A 13779-nucleotide genomic window follows, 5' to 3' on the forward strand; every position below is an offset into this window, starting at 1 on the left:
TCATTTTAAATAATGCTACACTGATGAAAAAAATGTTTACCACTTACTTTACCGAAAGCATGTTCACAGTATCCAAAATTCCAATTTGACCTAATCTTACACTCTTCTGTCATATGGAAGGCTTCAGGACTTAGAACTGTAACGACTGAGTCATCTGATGCATCAAGTTCCGTTACCGAGTTATCCATATCTCTGAATGTTCGGATATCGTCACCAGTTTGCTGTGTTTCATCCTGACGATTATCTCTGACTCTGTTTCCTTCGCTTGGCTGTGGTAGAAAAATATATTTGTATCTAAAGGTGGCTAGAAGTGAACCAAATAATAATCGTATACTGAATTCCTTAAAAATATCTGAAAATGTAATATTATACAAAAAATTTTTGCAAAAAGATATGGCATTAATCGAGAGCAAAATCCCTGCAAAATTTTTTTCTTAATAATATTTTATAAACCAATAACCCGTTTTTAACTTTGAGGGTAATCGTTGGTCTTGTTAATGACTTTTTGTCTGAAAGTCTTCTATCCTTGAAGAACTAATATAAGCATTTCCGCCAATTCCTACTTTTCTTTTCATAACTTTATTACACATTTTTTTGTTATCATATAAAATCCTTGTTAAAATTCATAGTCTTTAAAGAAAAAAGGGGCAAACGTTATATGTTTAAAAAATCAAAAAAGAACTATTTCCTGCAAAAGTTCTAATGGCTTATATCTCAATTATTGTTGATAGTTATCGCCAATTGCCACATATGTCAAAATTTGTGTGGAACAGGATCTGCTTAACCTTGTGGTGCAACTGAGATATCCCCCGGTTTTTGGTGGAGATCACATTGCTCAGTCGTAAGGTGTTTTTTTTTATTCATATTCTGTACAGTTTGTCTATTCGTCGTCTTTTGTTTTCCGTTTTTTTGTTTGCATTGTCAGGATGTTTTTGAATTATGAGTTTTTGTATATTTTACCCTCTTTTACGGCATTCGCGTGCGGTTAAACGTACAATCCTAGTTAATTAAAAAAACAATTGGAGTTCAACAGTCTAACCAGGCTTTCGTGGGCAGTAAAACGTACAACCCTAGTTAATAAAGAAACAATTGGAGTTCAACGGTCTTACTAGTCTTTCGTGGGTAGTAAAATGTACAGTCCTACTTAATTAAAAAAACAATTTCAGTTCAACAGTCTTACCAGTCTTTCGTGGGTAGTAAAATGTACAATCCTACTTAATTTAAAAACAATTTTTCGCTGCATTGAAGACCCATTGGTGGAATCGGTTGTTGTTTGCTCTTTGGTCGGGTTGTTGTCTCTTTGACATATTCCCCATTTCCATTCTCAATTTCAATTGGAGTTCAACAGTCATACCAGGTGCAGTGTTCGAGCTCACAACCTTAATATGGACATGCTATTATCACTGAACAAATTAAAACACTCGGTTACCACGGCTCCTTTTAAAACAATCAACTTACATCAGAAAAACCAAATTGTGCATTAGTAATACTGTGAAAAGGGGATTGTCTGTCTAGTTTATTCCAACCAATGGCTCCCATTTGGTAATATTCGTTATCAGCAAAACCATCAAAGAAAACATCTGTTACATAAATGGGCCCTCTTCTCAGGTTGATTGCCTTTCTTGGATTGAAACTTTGCATCCTTACAATTTAAATCAATATTATCAATTTATCAATATATATATAGAGCAATTATGTATATATATAAAGCATCAAGGCACTTTTCTACACATGTTTACAGTTGATTCCATTTTCTGAATTCAAATTTTGTAACGTAAAAGTTAATTTAAGAATACAAATTTGTATATCAAAACAGGTACTTTTTCCAAAGGTTATCACATTTCGTGGCTTGAAACTTTTTATCCTGAAATGTTCAATTAAGTCGAAAAAGATTACCTATAAAGTATATTCTTAGCTATACATCAGATTCGAAATCCAGTTCATATTCACAAAGCCTATTCAGTTTAGCAATAACATTTAATGTTTAGTTATCCGATTTTGCTTCTAATTTCAAAATATTTTGCTTTAGAAATAATTATTAAGTAGAACGTGCGGTGTTCCCTATCTAAACTTATTTGAATCGGCATGTTTCAGAGTACTTTGACATAAGTTATAATGTAGCTATATAGGTTTTTTTGTACGCCTTTGTTTGCATTACCTGTATACCACAAATTTAGGAACTTTTAATTCTTTATCATGTAAAAATTCCAGTTTATCGAACCTAGGGATTTGTTCCCTTTGCAGATACTTGAAAAAGTGAATGGTAATTGGAAAATAGGCTAACTGTATCCAGTACTATTGTTCACTTGTTCTCAACTGTTATACCAGTTAGAGATTACGCTGACTATAAAACCACGTTAAGCCAACCTGTTTCGTCGGAAAATGCCTGTGCCGAGTCAGGAATATGACGCTTTTTTCCATTCGTGTCGATGTTAAAAAAAAATAACACGTTTGATTTTGTCAGTTTTGTATAGACTTTCCCTTTTTGAGTATATCTTGAAGTCCTGTATTTTTGTTATATTTTTTCATCAATTAATTTTTCACATTAAGTGTTCAATTAGTTTTAGTCGTGTCTACACCATCGCTCCTCAATTTACCGTTCCCATTCAATAATTGTGATAATTTAACAATATTTCTGTTTCTTTATAAATCTATTCAGAGATACTCGAGGACTTGATAATAAAAACTCAAATACATACAAGTGAGAGGTTTAGCTAGCTATAAAACCAGGTTTTATTCTCAATTTTCTACATAAGAAAATTCCTGTACCAAGTCCGGATTATGACAGTGTTATCCATTCGTTTGATGTGTTTGAGATTTGATTTTGCCATTTGACTACGGACTTTCCTTTTAAATTTTCCTCGGAGTTCATTATTTTAAAACATAATACAAAAGATTGAGTGCTTATACCATACTAATTTAATGTTTCTCCCATCCCCGGACAAGAAATCAGAGATACGTTCCTAAATTTTAAACGTTTTCCACTATTTCATTACAGCAAAATTCAATGAAATAATGTATCAAGTTTTTTTTCTGTCACTCTAATACCGAAAAACAATACTAATAGTTAGATCCGTTTAACAGATTAATTTGTATCTTTAGAGGTGATCGAACCTTATCATGCTTATACATATATTTCAATATAGAAGCCAGGATTGAAAATCTGTATGCCAGACGCGCGTTTCGTCTACTCTCACCAGTGACGCTCCAATCAAAAAGTTTAAAAAGAGCAAATTTTTTTCCATCGCATCAGTGTTCTTAAAGCTATCATTACTTACATATTTGCAGAAATCATTGGGAAAGATCTTCCAATTGATACGGGTTGGCCGTTAACTGTTGCTGTCTCTCCAAAATTAGGAGAATCTCCTATAAATACACTCTGGTCTATGAACTGCAGTGCAGTATTCTCTCTAAAAATATCATATACAGAATCAAACGATGTAGCATAAGATAAATAATCGACCACCGATGAAATTAAGTAAAACAAAGGAACACGTAAATTTCAATCGAGTTAATATCGACTACATATATGCGTTAAATTCATTTCAACTGAAAATTGTCATTGTTATTAAATTTATAGTAATAAAAGCACAGATTAGTTATCCCAAATAATGAATGGAGGCAATTAACCTTGACTGTATCTTTTGTTCTGCACCAGATGCGCATTTTGACAATAAACGTCACTTCAGTGATGCTCCAGACCAGACTATAAAATCCAAACCTTATTAAAGAAATGAAGAGTTTCTAAACCAAAGAGGACAGCAACGGTCGCTAAACCTGGACAAGGAATCAGAGCTTTGCATGAGGGAGATGTATTCTTTGATTTAAAATAATTTGCCAAATTTGGCAACAGCAACTTTTAAAAACATAATATTCGTATGTGTATGCCAGCCAATACCGAAGTACTGGCTACTGGGCTGGTGATACCTCTGCTGGTAAAATGTAGGTCCTCAAGGGTATCTTTTTTGATAACCAATGCATTTAATTCGTATTTGTAGTTTTCAAATGACATTAATTTTATATTCATTTTTATAATGATAATGTCGCTTGAATGTCATTCATTTTAAATTCGAAAGCTTCAAAGGAAATTTGAATGAGAGTACATTAATCTGGTGAAAAAACACGAAATGAAACATGAAATGTTCTATATAATAGATGTGTAAAAGGGTAATAGTCTGTTTTGACAGTGATATGTCTGATTTTAATAAAATAGAGCTAATGTGGAAATTTTTCAATAGCAACACATACAGATGAAACGTCTCTATAGGCAATGACTGGAGGGTTGAACCCAAATAATACTGATATTAAAATTTAATATGCTAAAGCAAATACCCACAAAGCAAATACCATTGACTCACATTTATGGTTCATCTTAACTATTTCAATCACAAACCTAATCACAAATCTATGGAACGTTTTCAATATCAGTTTGCCATGACTGAGGGGACGGACTACGTGATTTCCATGGCAATCACATGTGTCAATGATAATACAAATGCTTTCTGTTGTTGATACAGTCGAGCGATTATTTTGTCAGTTTTTTTGCCTTTTCCCTTTTTAAATTCATCTTGGAGATCTGTATTTGAGTTATTACATGTTTTTAAATTTTATTGACTTCTTACTTATTCCACTTAAACTGACTTAATTATAGTATCTTATTCAAACAGCCTATATAATTTACGTGATAAATATACATATATACAATTAGCGTTGCATCAGTTAATATATACGCATGATTATATAATCACAAATTTAAACAACGGTTGACGCCGGAACCATACACATAAGTTTTGCCTCAACTACTTCGCCATGTTCATTGAAAGAGAAAAAAATCTCATAAAAATTAGAATGATCACGGTATTTAATAGACACAAAACAAGAACATCGCTTTAAAAATCACACAGCTATTGAGAGCATATAAGTGATTTGCGATAAAAAAAAATAGCTTATAAATTTCAATTCAAATGTGAAAATGTAAAAAAAAAATTGAATAATACTTAATTGAATTGTTAACCAATATTTGAAACGATATAAAAAACAATTATGCAAGTGTCGGGTGTGATAATGTGAGTGCGTCCATACGTTCTTTTATGTAAACCCTACTTTACACGTGTTCTTTTATGTAAAACTTACTTTACACGTGCTCTTTTATGTAAAACTTACTTTACACGTGTTATTTTATGTAAAACTTACTTTACACGTGTTCTTTTATGTAAAATTTACTTTACACATGTTCTTTTATGTAAAACTTACTTTACTATATTAAGTAACTCAGCACTGTCTGATAGCCTGTAAATAAAGGCAATAGTAGTATACCGCTGTTAAAAAATGAAGAATTTATTATACATACATCATAGTGTGCCAAGTAAATTTGTTGTAATGCAATTTGGTAGAACTGAGACGTGATATAAATAAGTTGACTGATTGAAAAAAAAAGAAAAAAGGAAATTTTTCGTCTACATTTGTAGTGCATTTATACGATTTGTGTATCGCTAAACTACTGACTAGTCTTCAAAAGTACAAAATTTATTGACCTTTTTGCTTTTCGATCTTAAAGAGAATGTTATACAACGAAGGAAAGCATCACAAAAATTAAACAATTTATCCTAGCTCATTCATTCTATTGCAACAAATGACTGCAGTTACACATATCAGACAAAATGCAACTTCATGTATCCTGTAAAGACGAGACAAATTAACAATTGATATTTACAAATAACTGCATCCCCATTATGCTTGTATCCGATTGATAACACTTGTTTCTAAACTCTTCAAATGAAGTCTTCATGCATAAAATATTCACTTTTGAATTAGAGATGCAAAAGATACCAAAGGGACATTCAAACTCTTAAGTCGAAAATAAATTTACATCGCCATAGCAAACATAAAAAAGACCAAAAGATAAACCGTGTATAAAACACCACATTAAACACTAAAGACTGAGAAAATACGAACTCCACTAAAAAGTGGGGGTAATCTCAAGTGCTCGGGAAGGGTTAGCAGATTATGAATGGTAACTTACGATGCACGGACAATTTTGAACATTCCTCCTCTAATCCATGCGTTTCTGGGAGCATTTTTGTACGCTAAAATGGATGAAAAATGTCTGAATTACATCATTTTGTTCGTACCATATAATTTTATTTAAAAAATCGTATAATAGTATATAATAAACACAATAAACTCATCATAGATACCTGGATTAAAAATGTGCACGCCAGACCCGCGCTTCGTCTACAAAAGACTCATCAATGACGCTCGAATAAAAAAACGTTTAAGAGGCCAAATAAAGTATGAAGCTGAAGAGCATTTAGGACTCAAACTTCAAAAAAGAGATGCGAATTATAAGTAAAAAAAAAAAATTTTATTCTATTTAGTCTGCAACACTAGACTAGAGAAGTTAGAAATATTGAAACAAGTACTACGCAAAAATGTCCTTTACCAAAATGGATTAGAACATTATCAAGATAATTTTGGTTAACTGTATTTGCAATATCATATAACAATTTTATTATTTTCTTTTTATTTCAAAATCCTAATTCTTAGTCTGAATCTTGAGACGCAAATCAGTTGTCCTTGTATAAGTTTAAGCAAATTCAGGAAAACTAAATATTCGGCCATTTTTTTCCATTTAGAAAAAATCACAAAAAAACATAAAAGTACCTAAAAATAATTACTGTTAGAACCTCACATTTCTAAGGGGATACCCCACACAAGAAACTCTTGTATCAAAGATTTCACGTAATTTAAAGTTATTAAAAACTATTTAAAACACAAACTTGTATATATATATAGATAATTTTGTTACATCTTGTGATCCGTTTATTTGGCAATCGCCAATGGCAGTCAGGAGGGTTTAAGAACATCAGTTGTTCGACCTGCTAGTCAAATGCGTTTTGTTAAAATATACTTTTTCACTCATTTGGTTTTTTGGAAAATGTTGTTTGTGCTGTATTTAGACCCCTCTACCAAGAAATTTGTTTTGCATGCACACGCATAAAAATTGCGGTTTTTATCCAACGCAATCATAGTTTTGAACGTTGTTTTCAATTTAGACTTGTTTGTATATATATATATATATATATTGTTTTTACCTGTCATTCTGTTTATTATTGATGGTTTATCAGTAGAGTTCTTATATTTCAGGTGCATTATGGGATCTTCCTTAGGTCTGTATTTGTTGTATCCAGTAGCACTTCCATCGGGATGAAATTCGTTATCAAGGAAAAAACCGTGCTGAAATTAATGTAGCAACAACAAATAAATGTATGACAGTATATACAACATCTGAACCAATGGAAGTGACCTTCCTCTATAGGCATAGAATATAATTCATCTCCTTGCAGACCTCTTCCTCTTCGTATTTGTCATACGAATCGGAGTTCCTTCAGACTCTTGTCAAAAACATGAAGATCAAAGATGCCATTCATTTAATATCACATTCAGATACATTGATGATGTTCTTTACATTAACAATCCAAACTTTTCGGATTGGGTTCCATTAATATATACTCCAAAACGAGAAATTAAAGAAACAACAGACACGGCTTCCTCTGTCTCCTTTTTAGACTTATACCTCGAATTTGTCATATGCGGACATCTCAGTATAGAATCTATGACAAACGAGACGATTTTAATTTTAAAATTATCACTTTCACCCCACCTTAATAGCAATATACCAACTTCATCTGCATATGGGATATACATTTCCCAACTCATTCGGTATTCAAGAGCATGCAGCAACTATTCAGACTTTGAAAACGTCACCAGTGTCTGAGCAGGAAGTGAACCAGGGGTTTGACAAAGAACGTCTCGTCCTTTTTCTAAAAAAAGGTTCATCGGAAGATACCAAGACCTTGTTGATAAATATTCCGTGTTAACTTCACAAATAATACACGATGGTCTTTAATATAGATTCTATGTACTGACGTTGTTTATCATCTTAATAAAGTGTTATAGTATTCTTGTATTTGTCTTTGAAAATTATTACTTTTTCTGTTTAGACTTTTTTTGGTAATATCCATTTGACGTGGCTCGGTAAGTATACATCTCATACTTGTTTTATGGTGCTATGGTAAATTGTTGTATTCTTGTCTTTCGTTCTCGTATATGTACTTTGTCTATATGACTTTTTGCTTTTCTTTGTTGACATATTTGCTTGTTTTTATAGTGATTAAGATTATGACACAATGTTGACTGCTGTATCCCTATTTTTGACATTTTTACCTATTTTGTCTGTTTGTTTTGTTCACAAGTCGTTGTCAATATAATGTAATTTAATGCGAATGGCATACAAAAGTAGAGGTTTAGCTAGTTATAAAACCAGGTTTTATCCACATTTTTTTACACAAGAAATTGCCTGTTCCAAGTCAGGAATATGACAGTTGTTATCCATTCGTTTGACGTGTTTGAGCTTTTAATTTTTCCAATTGCTTAGGGACTCTCCGTTTAGAACTTTTACTCGGAGTTCTGTATTTTTGTTGTATTACTTTTTGAAGATCTAGAAAACACATTCATCGAATCATGCATTTGCTTCATCCGGTAAAGAAAGTTGAACACACCTTTCGTAAATTGTCCTTTAATTAATTTTGAAATTATAAGAAACTTAGGTTTCAACTCCCTCAGTCACATTTGACCTTTGATGAATTAGGATATTTTTAGGTCCTTTTTGATCAAATAGCTCTTCAACTGTTTCGATTCTTGTACATCATTGGCTATCAAATATTCGGCTCCGGACGTTTTTTATGAAGTTAAATCCAGAATAGAGATTCAGACGCGTGCAATCTATAACATGTTGTTTTGTATATTTGACTGGTATTAAGGAAAATTCACGTTTTTTAGTACATTTTAAAAGCATCTAGTAACAATTGTGTTTGATTCACTATTGTGTAACTGTCAGAATATTCCATACCTCATTTTGAATTTGGTCGTTATTTTGAAATAGATCATGATAAATCCATTAGAAATAAATGCATGATACCTATTGCAGGGAGCACATTTTTTTTTCTTTTCACTACTCATTGTGAGGTAAGTTCATAATAAAAGTTTGCCATCCACAATGTAATTAAACACGTCGCAAAAAAAATTTATAAAATAATGTAAAACCTATCCAACGGTCATTTTATCCCTAGACATTTTTAGAACATATTTCATGACTGCAAAGGTCAAAAGTGTTATTTAATGCGACTGTCATACAAGTGAAAGGTTGAGCTAGCTATAAAAAAAAAAAGTAAAATCACAAAAATACTGAACTCCGAGGAAAATTCAATCGGAAAGTCCCTAATCACATGGCAAAATCAAATGACAAAACACATCAAACGAATGGACAACAACTGTCATATTCCTGACTTGGTACAGGCATTTTCAAATGTAGAAAATGGTGGATTGAACCTGGTTTATAGCGCTAAACCTCTCACTTGTACGACAGTCTTATCAAATTCCGTTATATTTACAACGATGCGTGAACAAAACAGAACCAGGCTTAATCCACCATTTTCTACTAAAGAAAATGCCTGTACCAAGTCAGAAATATGACAGTTGTTATCAATTCGTTTGATGTGTTTGAACTTTTGTTTTGCCATTTGATTAGGGACTTTCCGTTTTGAATTTTCCTCGGAGTTCGGTATGTTTGTTATTTAACTTTTTAGATTATAACAACATTCTGGTACCTGGAACATGTTTAGACAGAGTTCAAGTATCATGATTTTGTCTGAGTCATGAAGATATACAATACATCCATTGGAAACAAATTCAAATATTATGTCCATTATGCGGGACACAAGTTCTCTTGAATTCTGTATTTAATTGATACATCTTATATTTGCTTATGGTATACTCAATGAAAACCAATAATTCAATGAATTTTAATAGTATTTACATTAGAAAAAATAAAGAATCAAGATGCTCTGTATTGATAATAACACCAACGGTGAACATTTAAATGTCATACAAGTGAGACTTTTTTTTTATTTTACTCTTTTTTTTGTAAACATCAGGAGTCATATGATAGATTTTTAATAACTAGATACTTAATTCATTTAAAGGTATAAGCAAATACTACCTTAGTTATGAGTTACTCTTGATTGTAGTAGTTTTATCAACAATAGAGAAAACCCTGATAAATCATTGATACAATGGTTATCCTTTAAATTTTGTTATGAAAAACCGTAGAAAACAGATTTTCCATCCCTACCTTTTTATTTGAATGGGCAACATTGTTGTCGAATTCAGTAATAACTGTGTGTCTTGCTTCATCTTTTAACATGTATCCTTTATCAGCTGAAGGTCCTGTTGGAATTCGTGGATATGTAAACCAATATCCTCGTCCCTATATAAAATAAACATTTGTTTATACGTAAGTTCACCAGTGGGCGGAAGGTTGAATGGCTGCTTCACGTCCAGTGTACACTAAATGCATATTCAGTACCTCAATATGCTTATGTGATATGAATATAAACCATGCGTTGTACTACATCGACACGATGAGCCGGTTTTTTAACGTGTTTTAACGTGCTTTTTCACAAGGTACCAGTCCTCCTTTCATCCTACGAACACATTATTCTGACTTCGAGCCGACCATTATTTGCTAATATCCTAAATGACACGTGCTTAGAAACAGCAAATACCAATTTTCATGTTTTGACCTGACCGGAGATCGAACCTACGACCTCCCACACTTAAGCGAGAATGCTACCAAGAGATGACAGAGGTGGGAGTTGACAAAGAATCATTACAACCCTCAGAAAAATCCATGTTGCTTCACTTAAGATATATGGCCCCACACGATAAAAACCCACTACGAATTAGGAAAAAATAATTCAGTTTTTGAAGTTACTGATTTCCAAAAATGTTATGGTTAAAATTTAGTTGTCATAATGACCACATCTACACCAGTTGTATTGTAATTAACAATCAACAACTGAAATTAAAGGGAAAATTCGCGATTTTTTTCTTATCATCTTATTATGTTCATAATACCATAAAAAACATATTCACCAAGTTTTATCTGGATATGAAAACTAATAAAGAAGAAAATTGGGAATTATTAATTTTATTTATTCGAACTTCCTGACTTCTGTGACGTAGTTTAAGTCTTTTTGCATGCCGGGAGTGGAATTAATCTCATTTAAGTCTTGTTCGTTAATCATCTAATAACGCGATTTAAAGCGCATCGACGACTTTTGGCGTAGCTATTAACCAACTAATAATTAAGAAAGTAAAGTGATCAGCCGTGCAACTTTTAAAAATAAAATGTACGATTTATATTTTAAGGATTTCTGATATGATTATAGTCATTATAGTAATAAAAGTAAATCATATAATAGAATATTTTTATGAATTTTTTTTCCGACGGATATTTTGAACAAACATATATAATGATAGTGTATTAAAAATGCATGTTTGTATTCTCACCTTTTACTTCAGTCTAGCAAACATTTCCCGCTAGTACTGTGTAAAATACAATGTGTATTGTACTGTGACACTTAGTGACTACCTGTTAAATGCGTGGTTAAATTCAAGGTATTTAAAGGTTTGCATTCTGTAATTCTAATCTTTTGATCTTCACTCAGTGAATTTTAGCCGTCACGGTTCACCGTTCCAGGTGTGAACATCATTTCGTATGAATGATAAACGGGAGTGATAGTTTGAGACAGAAAATAAAAAAAGAAATATAATTATTTTGGGGGAGTAATATAGTTGCACAATAACTGGATAACCGTGGTATATTTTTATATTTTCCGTAAGCTCAGTTTAAAATGAATAATGACTGCCTTATATTTTTGTAACAATGAAATACTGAATTAATTTAATTGAATAAATAATAATGGCATTCTAAACACGAGTGTATGAACTAAAAATTGTACTATTTTAAATTAGAATCGGTAACCTTGAATATTTGAAATAGATAATTACCAATTGCAATTATATAATTTGGTCCGTCCAAAGCGATCTTTATTTACATATTCAGGAATTAATGTCCTTATTAAAATATTTTAAATCTCACAACGTATAAATACTTCAGCCATTTGAAGAAGGTCAACTTTGTCTTATTGGAATGAGATCGAATAATTACGAAAATTATTTTCCGGTTTGAAAAACATAAAAAAAATGATAAAAGAAAAATGTGGGTTTGAGACAGAAAAAAATAATTATTTGGGGAGGAATATGGTGGCAAAATACCTGAATCGCCGTTATATATATTTTTTATATTTTGCGTTAGCTCAGTTTTTAGATGGGTGAGTATTTTGTTGTAACATCGGAATTCTGAATAACTTTCAATGAAATAATTTTATAAATAAAAATGGCCCACGAAAACGAGCGTCTAAACCAAAAACTGTGCTATTTTGAATTATCATCGGTAACCTTGAATATTTAAATGTGCAGATAAAATTATCAGTTACATTAATATAGTTTGGTCTGTCCAAAGCGATCTACATTTACCTAATCCGGAATGTCCTTATTAAAATATTCTACATCTCACAACAAATACTTTAGCTATTTGACCAACGATGTTTAAAAAAAATTTTCAGAATCAATATAACGTCAACTTTCCTTTTTTGAATGGAGACAGACCGGCGGAATCAATTTTCAATGTGCTTTATATCTTGTACCTTTGCAAGACTTATCATTCATTCATACACCATGTCTATACCGCAGACATATATATCCATATAATTATATGTCTGTCTTAACTGACAAGAATACTCCTGGTTTTACACTAGTAATTTGTTGGGGCCCTTTATAGCTTGCTGTTCGGTGTGAGCCAAGGCTCCGTGTTGAAGACCGTACTTTGACATATAATGGTTTACTTTTATAAATTGTGACTTGGATGGAGAGTTGTCTCATTTGCACTCATACCACATCTTCTTATATTAATAAACAGTATATTCTTTAAATTTCTGTGATTTAATACCAAGAAAGAAAAAAATCCCGAAATTAATTTTAATTTGATACTTTGATACTCAATATTTTTCCTGGAAAATATTCACATCCTCATTTGGTCTGAAAATAAGATAAGAAACTGGTATACAGAACATGCAGAAGCGTGAATGTCATAAAACCTTGTTATATCAGAAACCATTATAAATGTGAACCTGTATACGTAAGACCTCATGGGACGATGTACCTAACCACATACATGCAGGTAATATACAAGTAGCTCTGTTATACCCGGAAATGTCAAGGTTAATCACTACCGATACAGAATGTACCAATGCAAAGTAAATTCTGATGATTGTGAAGCATGACCATACATGATTTTAGAGGAGTCTTAGGTGGGGGCTTGCCGGAACGATTTAAATTCTGACTAGATTTTTTCTCAATTTAAATCACTGAACTAAAAAAAAAGAAGAAGAAAACTACGTCCAAGAACAGAATTCTTCTTGTAAATTCATAAATAAAACGTTCTTATTTTGTAACTTTCGATAGACTTGACCTCCCCCCCCCCCCCCCTCAAACCTTGGAACATTATATCTAACAATGTTTATGTTCCTGCCCAAATAAAAAAAAAGAAGAAAAAAAAAGAAAGAGATGAACCACTAGAGATGAACGGTAAGTCACATCAGATTCAGATATTTATATAGTTGATTGTCGCTAACAAGAGATGTATAGTTACATGTCTCTGCGTTAACTGATAAGAATAACAGGAAAGTATAAACTTGAAATAGATTTATGATGAATAATATGCAACTGCGGCACCTCTTTTTATCAAAGCGTACATGCATGTATTTTAATGACTGCCCGTTATTTCGATTATAATGACAATTGTACGTGAAATCC

At 32.0% G+C, this 13779-nt stretch overlaps 1 protein-coding gene across 2 annotated transcripts in view; it reads right to left on the minus strand.

Annotated features, from left to right (window-relative positions):
• LOC127718418 (cell migration-inducing and hyaluronan-binding protein-like) overlaps window positions 1–13779 on the minus strand; it is a 53827-nt gene that overhangs the window by 7570 nt on the left and 32478 nt on the right. For both annotated transcript variants that reach the window (XM_052224435.1, XM_052224434.1), the window contains exons 13-19: window positions 10193–10327; window positions 7095–7236; window positions 6023–6086; window positions 5254–5289; window positions 3279–3410; window positions 1459–1642; window positions 48–269 (exon numbers count right to left, since the gene is read on the minus strand). In XM_052224435.1, coding sequence (XP_052080395.1) covers window positions 48–269; window positions 1459–1642; window positions 3279–3410; window positions 5254–5289; window positions 6023–6086; window positions 7095–7236; window positions 10193–10327 — 915 coding nt within the window. The remainder of the gene's footprint in view (window positions 1–47; window positions 270–1458; window positions 1643–3278; window positions 3411–5253; window positions 5290–6022; window positions 6087–7094; window positions 7237–10192; window positions 10328–13779) is intronic.

Source organism: Mytilus californianus, unplaced genomic scaffold (genome assembly GCF_021869535.1).
Source record: "Mytilus californianus isolate M0D057914Y unplaced genomic scaffold, xbMytCali1.0.p SCAF_10, whole genome shotgun sequence".
In the NCBI taxonomy this organism is placed as follows: Eukaryota; Metazoa; Mollusca; class Bivalvia; order Mytilida; family Mytilidae; genus Mytilus; species Mytilus californianus.